The sequence below is a fragment of the Oncorhynchus clarkii genome, chromosome 23 (assembly GCF_045791955.1).
Source record: "Oncorhynchus clarkii lewisi isolate Uvic-CL-2024 chromosome 23, UVic_Ocla_1.0, whole genome shotgun sequence".
Classification (NCBI taxonomy): domain Eukaryota; kingdom Metazoa; phylum Chordata; class Actinopteri; order Salmoniformes; family Salmonidae; genus Oncorhynchus; species Oncorhynchus clarkii.
Window position 1 is genome coordinate 26,917,704 of NC_092169.1, and position 20,929 is coordinate 26,938,632.

The 20,929-nt window shown below is 42.8% G+C and overlaps 1 protein-coding gene across 1 annotated transcript in view; it reads right to left on the reverse strand.

The window, feature by feature from the left end:
• Nucleotides 1-1,920: 1,920 nt before the first annotated feature.
• The window catches only part of LOC139381112 (DNA primase subunit 2), a 108,418-nt gene continuing 89,409 nt past the window's right edge, over nt 1,921-20,929 (reverse strand). Inside the window, exons 13-14 of the mRNA XM_071124400.1 lie at nt 10,243-10,311; nt 1,921-2,296 (exon numbers count right to left, since the gene is read on the reverse strand). Coding sequence (XP_070980501.1) covers nt 2,066-2,296; nt 10,243-10,311 — 300 coding nt within the window. The 3' untranslated portion in view covers nt 1,921-2,065. The remainder of the gene's footprint in view (nt 2,297-10,242; nt 10,312-20,929) is intronic.

Sequence of the window (20,929 nt, forward strand, 5' to 3'; positions counted from 1 at the left end):
ACCTCACACACATGGATACGGGCTTAAAAACAATACACCTGTACCATGTTAGATATAGAAAGGAACTGTATTCAATTTTGAGTTTGCATCCCAATATTACACTTTATATACACATCACAGAAGACTGAAATATAACAAAACCGTTTGACATAGAAACACAGAACGTTTGGCATAAAAAAAAGTGTTTATTCATTATGAAAAATCTTAATAACATTCCACCCATAAGGCCATTAGGGAATTTGACTGCAGGAAAAAAAAAAACATTGACTGCAGAAAAGGCACCATTACTTTCCCTTGGCCTACCAGGGGGACCCATTTAAATTCACAATGCAGGTCCCTCTCCTCTGGGTCTCTAATTGACTCTACATTTAGCCTGCAGAGCTTGTTACAGAGCACTGGGAGAGAGGGGTGACGAGCTTGTACAGGCGAGGGCAGAGTGAGTGAGAGGGTAGATTGTATAGGGCACAGTGAGAAGGATGGAGGAGACCACAAACACCATTACTGAAACATCTAGGAGGGTGGGTGGGGGGGGGGCATAGGGTATTGTGGACATGCTGTGCGTAGACTTATTGGAGTAAATTCGAAAGGAAAATAATCACAAGGCAGTGTTATAATTAATATTGTGCTGCATTTATATTCTAATGCAGGTCCATAAGCCATTATCCAATTTGATCAAGCATTAAACACAGTCCATCTTGATTAGTTTGTACATTAATTACAAGCCAATATATCCATCTACAAACCAAAAGCGGACATGTTTTGGGAGGAGAAAATGCTTGACATTATATACCAGCTTAGGCTGTGGAAAACTCCAGGAAAAACCTAAATAAAATTGCATCCAGTGACCTTGAACACAACCTTGTATATACCACTTCACACAAGGGTTTAAATAAAGACAGGGTTTTGCCTAAGCAGTGCAATTGTAAACTGGTAAAGATCTCTGGGCTACTTAGAGTAGATAGTCATGCTAGGTTTGTCTGGAGTGCTACATGAAATAGCCATAGAAGCTCGTAAGCTCAACATGAACTACATATAGTATATTCAAATCTCTCAACATCGAGCACATTTCTAAACATGAAACTAACATAATTGATCAAATTTGACAAGTTACACTGTGCAGAATTCTCTGATATTGTATATGTTGTGGTCTGATGTGAATTGAATAACCAATAGAGTAAGTATGTGATAAAGATTTGAAAGAAATATTAGCAATTTAAACACCACTTTGGTTATGGGCAACTAACATTTTTCACCTGTAATTTAGCCAAGAGGCCTTACAAGACAGGGTTTGGGTAAATTGCATCAAGCGTATTCCAACTTGTGTTTTGTGTTTACTTGTATCCATCCCTTGTTCTGGTTTTCAAGGGAAATGGAAAGAGAGCCTGTAACAACTTCCACTTTTGGAACGTTAACAAGGCAACACTAACTTAACTCCTCCTCAACATTTACTGGATTGGTTGAACAGTGCAGAAGAGAAACTCCCCCGACAGTGTTTTTAATTCTCAACCAGTATATAGGGGATCTAGTTTCAGGCATTTATTTTACACCTGCTACGTTAGGTTAATCCCTTGTGAGCAAAAACAATGACATTGCTTCTGTGGCAGCTAGGATATTTTCTGGTCATAGACCAATGAGCATGCAATGGGCCTCGCAGAAGAGAAAAAAGGGAGGCAACACCATTCCCAGACTATTTCAAAATTAATATAATTGCACCAATGTCAGCTTTCAAACAGGGAGAAAAACTGTAGATACATCACAGCAATTTATTAGAAAGAGCATCCAACTGTTCCAAAGTTCAGGTTTGAGAATTGTAGTCCCACTGTTGGTGAATCCCAAGATTGAGGTTAAGGTCAAGATTCATCTTTTGCTTGTTATTGTGTTGCATTTGTCAACCAACAAATAAGCACCAAAGAGAAGATCTTCATATTTTCAACTTTATTACTACGTACATGTAAAACAGAGGACAGCGTTGAACCTTTGAGAAGAATAGAAAATCATTATTCTTGGTAAAAAAACATTTGACTGGATGGGAGCTTATTCAAATCTACATAGTAAGGAAATGTTATCAGGCATCTTGGAAGAAAGAATCCAGGTCCTCTGTTATTTCTGTTGCCACCTCCTGAGGGAGGTTCCCTGGTCCTGGTGTTTGGTGAGGGGACGGGTTGGGGGGTTTGGTGGCAGGGTTGTCCTCCCGCTTCACTTCCACCTTCACCCCAGCCCCGGGACCGCCTAGCAGCTTCTGGCTCTCCATGAAGTACTGGTTGGGGTGATTGAGTGAAAACCCAGAGTCCTCAATCTGGACACAACATAAACAAGTTTTGTTAGGTGTCAGACGGTAAAAAGAATACCTTGGACAGAAGTGTCAGAAAGACAACTCTGCTTCAGTTATTTAACTAAATGGCATTGTTCTGGTGTTCTGAACTGATGCAATTCCTCCCTCCTATTTCAAGCCAGACAGTGTGATTGGGAGGGAACACACTTTAAAAACAAGTCTCCCTGAATAATGTCAGCATGTTTCAATTCGGCTGGCGCCTAGCCGAACGAGTGTGCTCGCATACTCCCTTAAAAGACCTTCGCTTGAGAAACAAGAAAAAGAGCAGCAATAGTACTGTTTGTCCATTTTGAGACGCCGTAGCCAGTTTACACCTTAAAATAGTCTAAGATATTTCCATTCATTTTGACGTTTTTGGCGAGGAGATCTTAGTCTGCCAATTTTACATCTAACTAAGATGTTTGGTGCAGTATTTCTTAATAAAAAAATTAAAACTAGTATTGATTCCCTACTGACCAATCACTGATGAACCAAAACGCCACAAAATGTCGTCATAATATATGTACGAACTCTTCCGAACTGTTTAGACTCCGAAGCATGAGGGCAATTTAAGTCCCTCTCCTGCCATCACCTTGAGATCATTGTTCAATTCCTTTGTCTAGCGAGGCAAATACAAGCTGACTGCTCGGCTGTATTTGAACCAGCGTGGGTCCACATGTACGCCTACATATCTCAGCAGTACTTGATGGGAATAAACTCCTTACAGAAACATCAAAAGAAACAAGTACCCTACTAATTTAAGAGAAAACCCCCATCTAATTTCTCCTGTTAACTGTCCTGTCTCTGTTCACTGTCTGTGCATTAAACTTATTAAAGAGTGGAAAAATCTCAGAGCCACAGGTTTCACAAGTACAGAACTGTGCAATCCATTACACGCAGATCTGTCTCAGCATTACCACATAGCACTTGGCCTTCTGGATGTGACAAATGACAAATGCATAAACATGAAACAATCCGAACCCAAGATCAGAAACAAATCAATCTTTGAATAATTTTGCTGCTGCAGCACCCTCCTGCTCCCATAATCCGAGGTGAAGCATCTCGGAGCTTGCCATTTCATTACTCTTTCTATTGTTTGATTTATTGCTCCTGTGTAAATATTTAATCAGTGAAGTATTATATTTTGACCTTTAATAAACGCTGCCAAGGAGGGAGGAACAACAGATCTATCTGTACAAACCCACAGATCTGGAACCAGGTAGGACATTAGGGCGGTCATACAATATGTATTGCGATTCTATAGGTTTAAAAAAATACAGGCGTTTTGGCGCAGGTACAACTGACTAGCGCTAGTCGGTTGTACCTGCAGTAGCAAAAAAAAGAGGTAAATATCAATAACATTGCGAAATGTGACTATCAATTTTGACCCCCATCACTATAGGACGTGGCAGATACTTAATTCTCCCAGTGGCAGGTAAGGGAGAAACGAGTTGGTAGTCTTTGTGCCCCATGATGACAATCATTTAAAGATTAGGGGTCGTATATTGGTGGGATTGCCCATACCCTCCACACAAAATAACTATTCTTTCACAATGTGTATTAATGTCACAAACATGCAGTTTGGACGACAGGACTAAAATTTGACTCATGAATGTCATAAATGTGGATTTTTCATTTCAGAGGTGGTGGGGGGTTCCATTTATCTTTCAAAGGCTGTTAGAGCACACTGTTTATCAGAGCTGCCATCTTATTTATTCCAGGGGAATTATCCCTGGGACCCTCTGACTGTACAGCTCCAGCTCCAGGCTATTAGTCAGCACCTATGACCCAGAGCACCGTTTCATTCCTCCAGAGTGTCCAATGAATGATGATCTTGGAAAGCAATGACAGAGTTTACTGAAACACCATTAGAGGCATTTAAATTGTTCTCTGTGACAATGTGAGTATATTACAACAAGGAGAAACAAGCCCCACAAATATTAATCATAACCCTTAGGTTAATTACCAAACAGATAAATTGCAATAGTGGACTAGATTAAGGACATCTATGATACTACCGAGTCTAGACATATACAGTTGAGGTCGGAAGTTAACATACACCTTTGCCAAATACATTTAAACTCATTTTTCACAATTCCTGACATGTAATAAGTAGAATCCCTGTTTTAGGGCAGTTAGGATCACCACTTTATTTTAAGAATGTGAAATGTCAGAATAATAGCAGAGAGAATGATTTATTTCAGCTTTTATTTCTTTCATCACATTTTTTTTCACCTTTATTTAACCAGGTAGGCTAGTTGAGAACAAGTTCTCATTTGCAACTGCGACCTGGCCAAGATAAGGCATAGCAGTGTGAACAGACAACACAGAGTTACACATGGAGTAAACAATTAACAAGTCAATAACACAGTAGAAAAAAAGGAAGGAGGCTTTGAAGGAGGCTTTGTTGCGGAATAGAAAGCCGACTCTTGATTTGATTTTCAATTGGAGATGTTTGATATGGGTCTGGAAGGAGAGTTTAGAGTCTAGCCAGACACCTAGGTACTTATAGATGTCCACATATTCAAGGTCGGAACCATCCAGGGTGGTGATGCTGGTCAGGTGTGCGGGTGCAGGCAGCGAACGGTTGAAAAGCATGCATTTGGTTTTACTAGCGTTTAAGAGCAGTTGGAGGCCACGGAAGTAGTGCTGTATGGCATTGAAGCTCGTTTGGAGGTTAGATAGCACAGTGTCCAAGGACGGGCCGGAAGTATATAGAATGGTGTCGTCTGCGTAGAGGTGGATCAGGGAATCGCCCGCAGCATGAGAAACATCATTGATATATACAGAGAAAAGAGTCGGCCCGAGAATTGAACCCTGTGGCACCCCCATAGAGACTGCCAGAGGACCGGACAGCATGCCCTCCGATTTGACACACTGAACTCTGTCTGCAAAGTAATTGGTGAACCAGGCAAGGCAGTCATCCGAAAAACCGAGGCTACTGAGTCTGCCGATAAGAATACGGTGATTGACAAAGTCGAAAGCCTTGGCAAGGTCTATGAAGACGGCTGCACAGTACTGTCTTTTATCGATGGCGGTTATGATATCGTTTAGTACCTTGAGCGTGGCTGAGGTACACCCGTGACCGGCTCGGAAACCAGATTGCACAGCGGAGAAGGTACGGTGGGATTCGAGATGGTCAGTGACCTGTTTGTTGACTTGGCTTTCGAAGACCTTAGATAGGCAGGGCAGGATGGATATAGGTCTGTAACAGTTTGGGTCCAGGGTGTCGCCCCCTTTGAAGAGGGGGATGACTGCGGCAGCTTTCCAATCCTTGGGGATCTCAGACGATATGAAAGAGAGGTTGAACAGGCTGGTAATAGGGGTTGCGACAATGGCGGCGGATAGTTTCAGGAATAGAGGGTCCAGATTGTCAAGCCCAGCTGATTTGTACAGGTCCAGGTTTTGCAGTTCTTTCAGAACAGCTGCTATCTGGATTTGGGTAAAGGAGAACCTGGAGAGGCTTGGGCGAGTAGCTGCGGGGGGGGGAGGGAGCTGTTGGCCGAGGTTGGAGTAGCCAGGCGGAAGGCATGGCCAGCCGTTGAGAAATGCTTGTTGAAGTTTTCGATAATCATGGATTTATCGGTGGTGACCGTGTTACCTAGCCTCAGTGCAGTGGGCAGCTGGGAGGAGGTGCTCTTGTTCTCCATGGACTTCAGTGTCCCAGAACTTTTTGGAGTTGGAGCTACAGGATGCACACTTCTGCCTGAAGAAGTTGGCTTTAGCTTTCCTGACTGACTGTGTGTATTGGTTCCTGACTTCCCTGAACAGTTGCATATCGCGGGGACTATTCGATGTTAGTGCAGTCCGCCACAGGATGTTTTTGTGCTGGTCGAGGGCAGTCAGGTCTGGAGTGAACCAGGGGCTATATCTGTTCTTAGTTCTGCATTTTTTGAACGGAGCATGCTTATCTAAAATGGTGAGGAAGTTACTTTTAAAGAAAGACCAGGCATCCTCAACTGACGGGATGAGGTCAATGTCCTTCCAGGATACCCGGGCCAGGTCGATTAGAAAGGCCTGCTCACAGAAGTGTTTTAGGGAGCGTTTGACAGTGATGAGGGGTGGTCGTTTGACTGCGGCTCCGTAGCGGATACAGGCAATGAGGCAGTGATCGCTGAGATCCTGGTTGAAGACAGCGGAGGTGTATTTGGAGGGCCAGTTGGTCAGGATGACGTCTATGAGGGTGCCCTTGTTTACAGAGTTAGGGTTGTACCTGGTGGGTTCCTTGATGATTTGAGTGAGATTGAGGGCATCTAGCTTAGATTGTAGGACTGCCGGGGTGTTAAGCATATCCCAGTTTAGGTCACCTAACAGAACAAACTCTGAAGCTAGATAAGGGGGCGATCAATTCACAAAATGGTGTCCAGGGCACAGCTTGGAGCTGAGGGGGGTCGGTAGCAGGCGGCAACCGTGAGAGACTTATTTCTGGAGAGAGTAATTTTCAAAATTAGTAGTTCGAACTGTTTGGGTATGGACCTGGAAAGTATGACATTACTTTGCAGGCTATCTCTGCAGTAGACTGCAACTCCTCCCCCTATGGCAGTTCTATCTTGACGGAAGATGTTATAGTTGGGTATGGAAATCTCAGAATTTTTGGTGGCCTTCCTGAGCCAGGATTCAGACACGGCAAGGACATCAGGGTTAGCAGAGTGTGCTAGAGCAGTGAGTAAGACAAACTTAGGGAGGAGGCTTCTGATGTTGACATGCATGAAACCAAGGCTTTTTCGATCACAGAAGTCAACAAATGAGGGTGCCTGGGGACATGCAGGGCCTGGGTTTACCTCCACATCACCCGCGGAACAGAGAAGGAGTAGTATGAGGGTGCGGCTGAAGGCTATCAAAACTGGTCGCCTAGGGCGTTGGGGACAGAGAATAAGAGGAGCAGGTTTCTGGGCATGGTAGAAGTGGGTCAGAAGTTTACAGTGCCCCCTTGAACTTTGCGACCTTTTGCCACATTTCAGGCTTCAAACATAAAGATATAAAACTGTATTTTTTTGTGAAGAATCAACAAGAAGTGGGACACATTCATGAGGTGGAACGACATTTATTGGATATTTCAAACTTTTTTAACAAATCAAAAAATGAAAAATTGGGCGTGCAAAATTAAGGGGGCCGAATACTTTCGCAAGGCACTGTACATGCACTCAATTAGTATTTGGTAGCATTGCCTTTAAATTGGTTAACTTGGGTCAAACGTTTTGGGTAGCCTCCACAAGCTTCCCACAATAAGTTGGGTGAATTTGCTGCCCATTCTTCCTGACAGAGCTGGTGTAACTAAGTCAGGTGTGTAGGCCTCCTTCTTCGCACACGCTTTTTCAGTTCTGTCCAAACACTTTCTATGGGATTGAGGTCAGGGCTTTGTGATGGCCACTCCAATACCTTGACTTTGTTGTCCTTAAGCCATTTTGCCACAACTTTGGAAGTATGCTTGGGGTCATTGTCCATTTGGAAGACCCATTTGCAACCAAGCTTTAACTTCCAGACTGATGTCTTGAGATGTTGCTTCAATATATCCACATAATTTTCCTCCCTCATGATGCCATCCATTTTGTGAAGTGCACCAGTCCCTCCTGCAGCAAAGCACCCCTACAACATGATGCTGCCATCCCCGTGCTTCACGGTTGGGATGGTGTTCTTCTGCTTGCAAGCATCCCCCTTTTTCCTCCAAACATAACGATGGTCATTATGGCCAAACAGTTATCTTTTATGAGACCAGAGGACATTTCTCCAAAAAGTACGATCTTTGTCCCCATGTGCAGTTGCAAACCGTAGTCTGGCTTTTTTTAAGGCGGTTTTGGAGCAGTGGCTTCTTCCTTGCTGAGCGACCTTTCAGGTTATGTCGATATAGGACTTGTTTACTGACGATATAGCTACTTTTGTACCCGTTTCCTCCAGCATCTTCACAAGGTCCTTTGCTGTTGTTCTGGGATTAATTTGCACATTTAGCACCAAAGTACTTTCATCTCTAGGGGACAGAACGCATCTACTTCCTGAGTGGTATGACGGCTGCGTGATCCCATGGTGTTTATATTTGCGTACTATTGTTTGTACAGATGAACGTGGTACTTTAAGACGTTTGGAAATTGCTCCCAAGGATGAACCAGACTTGTGGAGGTCCACAATTTTTTTCTGAGGTCTTGGCTGATTTCTTTTGATTGTCCCATGATGTCAAGCAAAGAGGCACGGAGTTTGAAGGTAGGCCTTGAAATACATCCACAGGTACACCTCCAATTGACTAAAATGATGTCAATCAGCCTATCAGAAGCTTCTAAAGCCATGACACAATTTTCTGGAATTGTCCAAGCTGTTTATAGGCACAGTCAATTTAGTGTATGTAAACTTCTGACCCACTGAAATTGTGATACAGTGAATTATAAGTGAAATAATTTGTCTGTAAACAATTGTTGGAAAAATGACTTGTGTCATGCACAAAGTAGATGTCCTAACCGACTCGCCAAAACTATAGTTTATTAACAAGAAATTTGTGGAGTGGTTGAAAAATTAGTTTTAATGACTCCAACCTAAGTGTATGTAAACTTCCGACTTCAACTGTAGGTCTTGTAAGTAAGGCAAAGAAGTTGAGTAGAGCTGAAGCCATTAGAAAGCTGTGATGGGAGTATTACATCAACCAATAAAGATAATTTAGGCTGGTAACCAGAAACAATGTGACCCACCCACCCATCGGTGTAGCTAGGTCCCTGCAGACACATTGTCCTTTGCTTGGCTGGGGAAGTGTTTTCGTCAAGAAGCAAAGTGACTTTCATCGGACTGACTTTCAAGGTGAATTTTGGCTCTAACTCTGAAACTGGCAACAAATGGGTCTTGTGAGGTCTAAAGTTTCAATGTGCAATGATGAAATGGAGTTTAAGAAAAGAACACGACTATCATAAATGTGCCCAAAAAAGGCTAGGTAATCTAAAACCTTATTAAATCACAATCTTTTTTTTATCATAAATCTGTCCTTTAAAATATTTTTGGGATTACGGTATAAAGTGCTTTACATGTACTTTTCCTGGGTTATCAGATTGAAATGTGATCCGAGGATATTAGCTTCTCAGAATAAACTTTGCACCAGAGCGATGGCAAACATTCTGAAAAGTTTACCTCCAACATTCACATCAAAGACTGCTCCCATCTCTCCTTCCCCAACTCAGTCAAATTAAACTGTCACATAGCAGATAGTCAACATTTACATCTTGGTGCTACGTGCCCACATTCTCATCAGGATTCTGTCACTTCAGCTGCGTTGAACGCTGAGGGACAGGGGCACGTGTTAAAGAACTAATCCTGACTGACATCTCTAGATTATTGCTTTCTCACTGAAAAAAAAAAAAACCCTGCCATCTCTCTCCCCAGTCCGTCAGTCTGTAGAGCTTCCAATTTAAATACAATAAACAGTGCAGCATGGAAAATCACGCGAATTGTCAACAAGTATCGGAGACGCGCTTCCATTCATTTGCTTTTCCCAATAGCACTGACCCAAAAAATACTTTTATGGGTTGCTGGAAATAACACAGACGTATGTAAGCAATTGCTATGATCAACGTGCATAACAGCAACCCCTTACAAGACAAACAGCAATAAGAACAAGCTCTACCCTGATTATTTCCCATACATGTTTCTCCCTCCTAAATAAGGCCTGAATATTAAAAGCCTTGAATGTGACGGAAACTGCTGATCTAAAAGGTTCTCCACTAAAAGGTATTAGATCAAATAAATGTAATTTATTAGGGGCTAAATTCATTTAAAGTGCCATAATTAACCCATACAAGTTAAACGGATATGACAGCTAATGATGGATGTGATTACAGAGCTGGAGGCCCCTCCCTCCAGAGGCTTCATGCATATCCTGCGGGGCCCTCCCTCCGGTCCCCACAATAGCAGGCAGGCCACCCCAATTACATCTGGCCCCAAATGAAAGCCGTCCTTACACTGTGCGTCAGTTCAAAGTACTTCTGGCAGGCCAGCTGATAGTGCATTCCCTTGACCAACTCCAGGATCTGAAAACAAGAAAAGAAAGCAGGGGGAATACAGAGATTAAAGAGGTGTTGGGGTTAGAGAGAGATCTTGAAATATGATTTGCATACAACAGGAATGTTGTTGTGTAAGCGCGGATTTGACGTTAACCAATCACGGTGACTAGCAGTTATAGATGGGTTAGCTGACAACATCACGAAAATGTGCGCTCTTCCACGGGGTAGAAGTCAGCGTGTTGTTGTGATTCTGGATGGCCAGACTGTTAGCAAGAATGACAAGAAACTGCCATGTGGGGAATCTTAAGTGGCTCGTTGCAGATAGTTTCATATTGTTCTTGATACCATGTCCTGTTTTGAGGTGTTTCGACTGGTTTCATGTCAATGCTAATATGGCAAAAATGTGCAAGTTAGCTAACCAACAACTGTAACAATGTATTTGAGAAACAAGTGCTAATTGTGCAAATGTATTGATGTTTTCAATAAACATTGGAGACTATACATAGCTTACATGTTGTCAACAATTTAGGCCATTCCTTATGTTTTGCCCCATAGTTGCACACTCGTTATTTCTGTTGCTGTACAACCAACCCGTCTATATGCAGTTTAAGGAACAACTTTGCACGATGGATGAAGTGCTTGTGTTGAGGCCCTTGTGTTTTGTGGGTGCTAATTATAGAGCGACATCATAGTGCAGCTTTAAAATTAGGCTCAAGGTATTACTGGAAATATACTGAACACAAATATAAACGTAACATGTTGGTCCCTTGTTTCATGAGCTGAAATAAAAGATCCCAGAAATGTTCCATACGCACAAAAAACATCTCTTATTTTTTTGGGCACAGATTAGTTTACATCCCTGTTAGTGAGCATTTATCCTTTGCCAAGATAATCCATCCATGTGACAAGTGTGGCATATCAAGAAGCTGATTAAACAGCATGATCATTACACAGGTGCACCTTGTGCTGGGGACAACAAAAGGCCACTCTAAAATGTGCAGTTCTGTCACAACACAATGCCACTGATGAGGGAACATGCAATTGGCATGCTGACTGCATGTATGGACGCAGATAATGTGTATGGCGTCATGTGGGCAAGCGGTTTGCTGATGTCAACATTGTGAACAGACTTATGGTGGCGATGGGGTTATGGTATGGGCAGGCATAAGCTACAGACAACGAACAAGTACATTTTATCGACAGCAATTTGAATGCACAGAGATACCGTGACGAGATCCCGAGGCCCATTTTCGTGCCATTCATCTGCTGCCATCACCTCATGTTTCAGCAGGCTAATGCACGGCCAGCCCTATGTCACAAGGATCTGTACACAATTCCTGGAAGCTGAATGAGGTCCCAGTTCTTCCATGGCCTGCATACTTACCATACATGTCACCCATTTAGCATGTTTGGGATGCTGTGGATCGACGTGTACGACAGTGTATATCAGTTCCTGACAATATCCAGTAAACTCGCACAGCCATTGAAGAGGAGAGGGACAACATTCCACCATCAACCTTACAGTGAAATGCTTACTTATAAGCCCCTAACCAACAATGCAGTTGGAAAAAAAATACAGATAAGAATTAGAAATAAAAGTAACAAGTAATTAAAGAGCAGCAGTAAAATAACAATAGCGAGACTATATACAGGGGGGTACCGGGACAGAGTCAATGTGCGGGGACACCAGTTAGTTGAGGTAATATGTACATGTAGATAAAGTTATTATTAAAGTGACTATGCATAGATGATAACAACAGAGAGTAGCAGCGGTGTAAAAGAGGGGGAGGGGCAATGCAAATAGTCTGGGTAGCCATTTGATTAGATGTTCAGGAGTCTTATGGCTTGGGGGTAGAGCTGTTTAGAAGCCTCTTGGACCTAGACTTGGCGCTTCGGTACCGCTTCCCATCCTATACACTGAGTTGTGAATATATCGTCAGGTGCACAAATTCACTATAAACCTTAAGGAGAGATTAAACGCCAATGTTCCACTTCCCACTTGTCAAATGGGTTTCTGGGGTTCCTAACACAGACAATAAAGTACCCTAGTCGCAGAGGGGATTGACTGGCACATTAAATCACGAAGGATGTCATCCGAGTTCCTTTACACCAGTTAAGGCAGGACTTTAAAGCTTTATGGTGCCTCTTCTACCATTCACAGGGTGCATGCACGTTTTTTTATTCCTATATTTCTCAATATATTGGGGAAAAAAATGCAACAGATTGACAGACTTTCCATATTGGTGCCCATGACTAGCTTTTCCAGCTCCAAGAGCCAAGGTGAAAGCACAGCCAATGGCTGCCCTTCTGAATGACAGACAGGTTAGCACACATTCTTAGAGGGGGGCATTGTCACATGTCAGTGTCTGGCCTCTGTGGCATGCAGTGTCAGTTTTAAGGAGGGGCAACCCCAGGTAGACTGGGTGAGTGAGGACTGATGTTATGCATATGAATCACTTCCCACTGATTTCTCTCACTTTGGATTCAGTCTCTAACGTTTAATAATGCTGCCCTACAGTGGTTGCTCAACTAAAAGTGTTGCGATTATGCTGCGGGACTTTGAGGTAATTTGTGGTTTAGTACAGTACCCTGCGTCACTACTTCATTGCTCCAGATCAGTGCAAGGGGTAGTTCGAGCACTGATTATGCTTTTGGGTCCCAAGGCGCTACTGTGTCTGACAATGAATAGGCGACATAAACCAAATATAAACTGATAATTGTGCACGACTTCAAAATTGAATATCAATTAATTGTATGATGAGGATGAAGGTAATTGAACTTAGAACAATAGTCTAAGAATTACTATTCCTCTGTCAATTATGTTTTTGTTACTACCCGTCAGTATTACTTACTAAAACTGTTGTTACACTAAGAGAAACTTGGACTACAATTAGCGTGTGGAAATGTTAGGATTATTTTGCTCTTACTGTAGTACTGTAGCCTACTCCCGACCGGTCACGTTGTACAGCGCCATTATGGGCTATTAGCAGGACAATAGACTTATCAAGGAGGGTAGGGAGAGAATTGTATCGTCAAATGTATTTCTTAGTTAGGTTGGCTGTATCACAACCTGCCGTGATTGGTTGCAATTTCAATTTAATCCACCAGAAAAGACAGAACAAATAATCCAACAAATATTGTGGTTAAACTCTAATATACCAATTAATAAAAAAAAACTATCAATTGGAACCTTTAATAAGTAGAAGGGGAAAATGGTAATATTATTATTAACCCTGTTTTTCACAAGTGTTTTTTTGGCTGTGAATTCTGCAAACAATGTTTCTAGGATGGGCTATTAGCACGACTCATTTATATATATATACAATGCTCCAAAAAATAAAGGGAACACTTAAACAACACAATGTAACTCCAAGTCAAACCCACTTCTCAGGTAGTGCAGCTCATCCAGGATGGCACATCAATGCGAGCTGTGGCAAGAAGGCTTGCTGTGTCTGTCAGCGTAGTGTCCAGAGCATGGAGGCGCTACCAGGAGACAGGCCAGTACATCAGGAGACGTGAAGGAGGCCGTAGGAGGGCAACAACCCAACAGCAGGATCGCTACCTCCGCCTTTGTGCAAGGAGGAGCACTGCCAGAGCCCTGCACAATGACCTCCAGCAGGCCACAAATGTGCATGTGTCTGCTCAAACGGTCAGAAACAGACTCCATGAGGGTGGTATGAGGGCCCGACGTCCACAGGTGGGGGTTGTGCTTACAGCCCAACACCGTGCAGGACGTTTGGAATTTGCCAGAGAACACCAAGATTGGCAAATTCGCCACTGGCACCCTGTGCTCTTCACAGATGAAAGCAGGTTCACACTAAGCACATGTGACAGACGTGACAGAGTCTGGAGACGCCATGGAGAACGTTCTGCTGCCTGCAACATCCTCCAGCATGACCGGTTTGGCGGTGGGTCAGTCATGGTGTGGGTTGGCATTTCTTTGAGGGGCCGCACAGCCCTCCATGTGCTCGCCAGAGGTAGCCTGACTGCCATTAGGTACCGAGATGAGATCCTCAGACCCCTTGTGAGACCATATGCTGGTGCGGTTGGCCCTGGGTTCCTCCTAATGCAAGACCTCATGTGGCTGGAGTGTGTCAGCAGTTCCTGCAAGAGGAAGGCATTGATGCTATGGACTGGCCTGCCCGTTCCCCAGACCTGAATCCAATTGAGCACATCTGGGACATCATGTCTCGCTCCATCCACCAACGCCACGTTGCACCACAGACTGTCCAGGAGTTGGCGGATGCTTTAGTCCAGGTCTGGGAGGAGATCCCTCAGGAGACCATCCGCCACCTCATCAGGAGCATGCCCAGGCGTTGTAGGGAGGTCATACAGGCACGTGGAGGCCACACACACTACTGAGCCCCATTTTGACTTGTTTTAAGGACATTACATCAAAGTTGGATCAGCCTGTAGTGTGGTTTTCCACTTTAATTTTGAGTGTGACTCTAAACCCAGACCTGATAAATGTAATTTTCATTGATAATTTGTGTGATTTTGTTGTCAGCATATTCAACTATGTAAAGAAAAAAGTATTTAATAAGAATATTTCATTCATTCAGATCTAGGATGTGTTATTTTAGTGTTTCCTTTATTTTTTTGAGCAGTGTACAGTATGTCATATTGATCATGGCTCCTGAGTGGCGCAGTGGTCTAAGGCACTGCATCTCAGTGCAAGAGGCATCACTACAGTCGCTGGTTCGAATCCAGGTTGTTTCACATCCAACCGTGATTGGGAGTCCCATAGGGCGGCGCACAATTATTATTATTATTCATTTAGAATTATATAAAAGCCCCTTAGGGCAAATATGGTCTGTGAGAATATCTAATGAAAAATGCCCCTTTGATATTAATTTAGAATATTCTTTTTTTTTTTTTTTTTTGAATTTTACCCCTTTTTCTCCCCAATTTCGTAGTATCCAATTGTTGTAGTAGCTACTATCTTGTCTCATCGCTACAACTCCCGTACGGGCTCGGGAGAGACGAAGGCTGAAAGTCATGCGTCCTCCGATACACAACCAACCAAGCCGCTGCTTCTTTAACACAGCGCACATCCAACCCGGAAGCCAGCCGCACCAATGCGCCGGAGGAAACACCGTGCACCTGGCCACCTTGGCTAGCGTACACTGCGCCCAGCCCGCCACAGGAGTCGCTGGTGCGCGATGAGACAAGGACACCCCTACCGACCAAGCCCTCCCTAACCCGGGCGACGCTAGGCCAATTGTGCGGCGCCCCACGGACCTCCCGGTCGCGGCCGGTTACGACAGAGCCTGGGCGCGAACCCAGGACTCTGATGGCACAGCTGGCGCTGCAGTACAGCGCCCTTAACCACTGCGCCACCCGGGAAATTTAGAATATTCTAATCCTCTAAATGTAATTATTGGCAGAGTCACATCATTGGAAGAAATATTTTTAGATATACTGTAGGTCTACCGTAGGCGACATGAGTCTCACTAGTGTTGAGTAATGTGCTGTTAAAAGTGATGTAGGTCTTATTTACTTAAAAAGCATATTGAAGTTAGAAGCAAAACGATTTGAAGCAATAGCCTAACCGCTGTGGTCAACTATTTCAGCCCCGTTTCACACTGCTCTGAGACAAACATGGGGACTGGTCTTGATAAATCAATTAGATTTGTATTTTCACTGAATATTGGTTAGACTACAATTAGGGTGTGGAAATGTTATGCTCTTAGTACTGTTATCTACTCCCGACCGTCACATTGTACAGCACCATATTTTCTATTTCATCCTAACGGTAACTGAGGGTTTAGTTTTTCTTGGAATAGAAACACCATGATATTAATCAAATTAAGCTAAATTTGTTAAAATGAATTCCATATACTATGTTCTTAAAAAAAAGGTTTTACATTCTGTAGTACAGCCAATATTGAAGGCTATCAAATGCTTCTCAAAGATGCCCTCGTGGTCAAACTAGCACTAATGGTAACAATGCCTGACAATTAAATAACGTACCATAGAATTCTGCGGCAGCCCGCAAGGTGTGCTGCAATATGACGCTACTTTTAAAGGAAGAACCACTGTACATACCGGCCTACATTGGCCTCCTGGGCCAAACCCCACACAGTGTCAGCGTGTCCTCCACTCAACTCTGAGTACTACTATAGGGGTTGCTGAGGGGGACAGGGAGGAAATGACTCATTTAATTTGAAGAGGGATAAGCTCCCTTTGAGTTGGCTGTCCACTTCAATTAGCACGCTATCATCTAGTCCTTCCCTAGTGCTCAATGGATTGCTTAGTACACAGATTATTTTAAAATATTGATTAGCCTCTCACTAGTGTGTGGTCTTTAGACTTGACTCTGCAAATTTGTACATTGAAATATAATCTAGATTCTATTTCTATAGATTTGAATACATAGACATATATGGGTATGAATAGGCTACTTTAACCAGTGCTTAGAATGGGCTGTGCTGAATGCTTCAGCACACAGTAACATTTAAATAAACTACCTTAAAACACTCATAGAAGCTGAATTGATCTCATATATATGCACTAGAGATATGTCTAGGAGCTGTATACAACCATCCATTTCAGGTCTAGACTGTTCTTTTTGTGGGAAAAAACATTGTGTGGAATGTTTAAGTGAAATACAAGCATAATGTTTGCAATGACAAGCGATCTGCTGACAATTTTTTACTGCAAGTGACTCACTCATATTATTTCTCATTTTATTTTTAAAGCTTTCAGCTCTATTTATTGACTTGAGTGTTTTCATGGTCCCATTTTCAGTAAATAAATGTGGAAATGTATCAAATTCTAAATATAGCTTACAAAACAAATACATTTTTATTTGTCACATACACATGGTTAGCAGATGTTAATGCGAGTGTAGCGAAATGCTTGTGCTTCTAGTTCCGACAATGCAGTAATAACCAACGAGTGATCTAAACTAACAATTCCACAACTACTACCTTATATACACAAGTGTAAAGGGATAAAGAATATGTACATAAAGATATATGAATGAGTGATGGTACAGAACGGCATAGGCAAGATGCAGTAGATGGTATCGAGTACAGTATATCCATATGAGATGAGTAATGTAGGGTATGTAAACAAAGTGGCATAGTTTAAAGTGGCTAGTGATACATGTATTACGTAAAGATGCAGTAGATGATATAGAGTACAGTATATACATATACATATGAGATGGGTAATGTAGGGTATGTAAACATTATATTAAGTGGCATTGTTTAAAGTGGCGAGTGATACATTTTTTACATCAATTTCCATTATTAAAGTGGCTGGAGTTGAGGCAGTATGTTGGCAGCAGCCACTCAATGTTAGTGGTGGCTGTTTAACAGTCTGATGGCCTTGAGATAGCTGTTTTTCAATCTCTCGGTCCCTGCTTTGATGCACCTGTACTGACCTCGCCTTCTGGATGACAGCGGGGTGAACAGGCAGTGGCTCGGGTGGTTGTTGTCCTTGATGATCTTAATGGCCTCCCTGTGACATTGGGTGGTGTAGGTGACCTGGAGGGCCGGTAGTTTGCCCCCGGTGATGCGTTGTGCAGACCTCACTACCCTCTGGAGAGCCTTACGGTTGTGGGCGGAGCAGTTGCCGTACCAGGCAGTGATACAGCCCGAAAGGATGCTCTCGATTGTGCATCTGTAAAAGTTTGTGAGTGCTTTGGTGACAAGCCAAATTTCTTCAGCCTCCTGAGGTTGAAGACGCGCTGCTGCGCCTTCTTCACAACGCTGTCTGTGTGGGTGGACCAATTCAGTTTGTCTGTGATGTGTACGCCGAGGAACTTAAAACGTACTACCCTCTCCACTACTGTCCCGTCGATGTGGATAGGGGGGTGCTCCCTCTGCTGTTTCCTGAAGTCCACAATCATCTCCTTTGTACTACCCTCTCCTTTCATCTCCTCTGGGTCGAGACCCAGGGGCTCGAGCTTGATGACGAGTTTGGAGGGTACTATGGTGTTAAATGCTGAGCTGTAGTCGATGAACAGCATTCTCACATAGGTATTCCTCTTGTCCAGATGGGTTGGGCAGTGTGGCTGCGATTGCATCGTCTGTGGACCTATTGGGGCGGTAAGCAAATTGGAGTGGGTCTAGGGTGTCAGGTAGGGTGGAGGTGATATGGTCCTTGACTAGTCTCTCAAAAGCACTTCATGATGACGGAAGTGAGTGCTAAGGGGCAGTAGTTTAGCTCAGTTACCTTAGCTTTCTTGGGTGGTATACGCTCTGATATACCACGGCTGTCAGCCAGCATTCAGGGCTCGAACCACCCCGTTTATAATTGCATTTAGGGATACTGCAGCTCTGATCGCTTATGCCGCACCGGTCTGTAGAGTTCTGTCCACAAGAAAATCTCTTGCATATTTGTTTCGGTATGTTACATTGAAAATGGATAATATTGGCAATTCCCACAGTAGAGAGGGAAACGTTGATAGAGGGGAAAACTAGAAAACCTGCCCTGCACGCTGGGTAGGTGAACGGTTGCCATTTTGAACCATTTCATGTGTCTGAAGGTACAAACTCTGCCTTCCCAGTAGGCCCAAAGAGCAAATCAAGTGCACTATAGGCCTACCGCTGGCCAATCAGACAGCTCAGATTAACGTGTCTGCAGTAAGGTAGCAGGCATACAAGAAAGCTACAGTGAAGTAGATACTATGAGATTTCAAAACGTTTAAAACCATGACTAGAGAGAGACTGTCAACGAATACATCTAAGAGCTGCTGTTTTTATGAGTGAGTTCATGTTTAAGTTCTTACTCATTACTGTCCACACTATGTATTCAACACTTTTATAAGACATAAAATGTGTTTTTTCCCTATTTCCACTCAGCACTACAACAAGCACTGCAGCAGTAATGAATGAGTAGGAAAGTGTATCTATAGGCTTGCGTGGTTATTAGCAGCTTGGGTCTTTTTTAAATGTTGAGAAATATTTATTTCTCTGTTCATAGGAGTAACATGAATTTGTGCATGAAGGACAGCTGGAAGACTGGTGTCCCTTTTTTGGTCAGTGTCAGTGGAGGAAAGGGAGAGCGGAGGGATGTTGAGAGGCGGACCCTCAGTCTGCCGCTTTCTCCCTCGCTGAGACTGACTATCAGATGCAGGCACCATCAGCCCAGTAAAATAAAAATGGTAATTATTTAAATGTATGCTCACTTAGCTGTGTAATCAGTTACAGTACCAGCAAAAAATATTGTAATCCGAAAACGGATACTTTTGAAAACTAGATGATTACTTTTAAATTCAGAAAGGATGTTTGCGGATTTCTGTTTTTGACACTTGTGTTTTCTCAGTGAGGCACAAGTTTAAGTTTGTTCCACCTGAGCGAGTCTGACCACAAGTCAGAGACCACTGTGATGACACACCAAATGTGTGATGGATCGTGGGAAAAGAGCAGGTATAGGCTTTTGTAGGCTACAGTCCAAGCTATGTCTTCCAATGGTGTGACTAATGTCGGCACCCAAAAATGATCCAACTTGAATAAACACTTAGAGGTAAGGATGACAGCAGTGGTGTAGTCCACGCCCATACAGATATCACTTATTATTGATATCTATATAGCGCATTGATGGGAATCACACTGCTGCTCTCATTGAGCTATTTGCGCCTTACGGATTGTGGTTGTTGTGGAAGGCTGTTCACAAATCTAGATGTGTATTTGAACCCAATAATGGTTGAATTCAAAGAAGTTTAAGCTGCCTATCAATTATTGTTTTTGAAACAGGTGGACAGCCAGTGAAAAATGCGCTCTTACAACAGCTGCACAGTGCAGATCCCAGCCTACGGAATAAAAGTGGTTTTTTTATTGCTCAATGTAATTCATGCTGATAAAAAAATAAATATCCATAGGCCTAATGGACACATGCTCAAACTCACACACTTGATTGCCCCTTTTAAGTCTATCTGTAGTTGCTACATCTATTTTTGGACACACACAAAGAATGTAACTTAAATGCCTCATGAGCTTTAGTTCAACTGTCACACTCCACGAGAACCCAATATAAGCTTGTTTTTCTCCAATGTTTGTAATCATCATAAACAAACACTGTATAGCCTCATAACATTGTTAAAACAATGTTGATATCATGGATGGTCAGTCCTTGCATCGACAGCTCTGTTTATTAATCTGAGAGTGGTGACATCTCTCCTTTAGCTTTTTACCAAAACCGAGGCGGGGCGTCCGTTCTGTTATTGTTTCATCTGTGGCTCTGCCTTTTAAACAGCTGCATATTATCAAGATATCAAAGTGTCACCAACAACAATAGCCTATAGCAAATGCAGCATATGGCATTCATTTTTCACACGTAAATAGGACTTTTCAGTAAAGCTCAAAGCATGCCATTCCATGAGCGCAGCATTTATTTTGCCTGCGCCCAATCAGTCCTCCATGACAACAAAATCATAAACAGAGTGGGGCTGGCTAATAAGTCCTTAGTTTTGGGGGTCATGCTCAGGTAAAACAATTTTGCTAATCTATACCTCCATATTTCCAAGTCCTATTCTTAAAGATCAAGGGGTATAACATTTATTGGAATTCTTTGTGTTTTAATGTAAAGATATAATTTAATCATATTATCTTATGTAGTAGAAAGCGATGGGTTAGAAGAAGCCTAAATAACCAACCTATAAAATGTTTACATCCATATATGGCCAGCTATATAA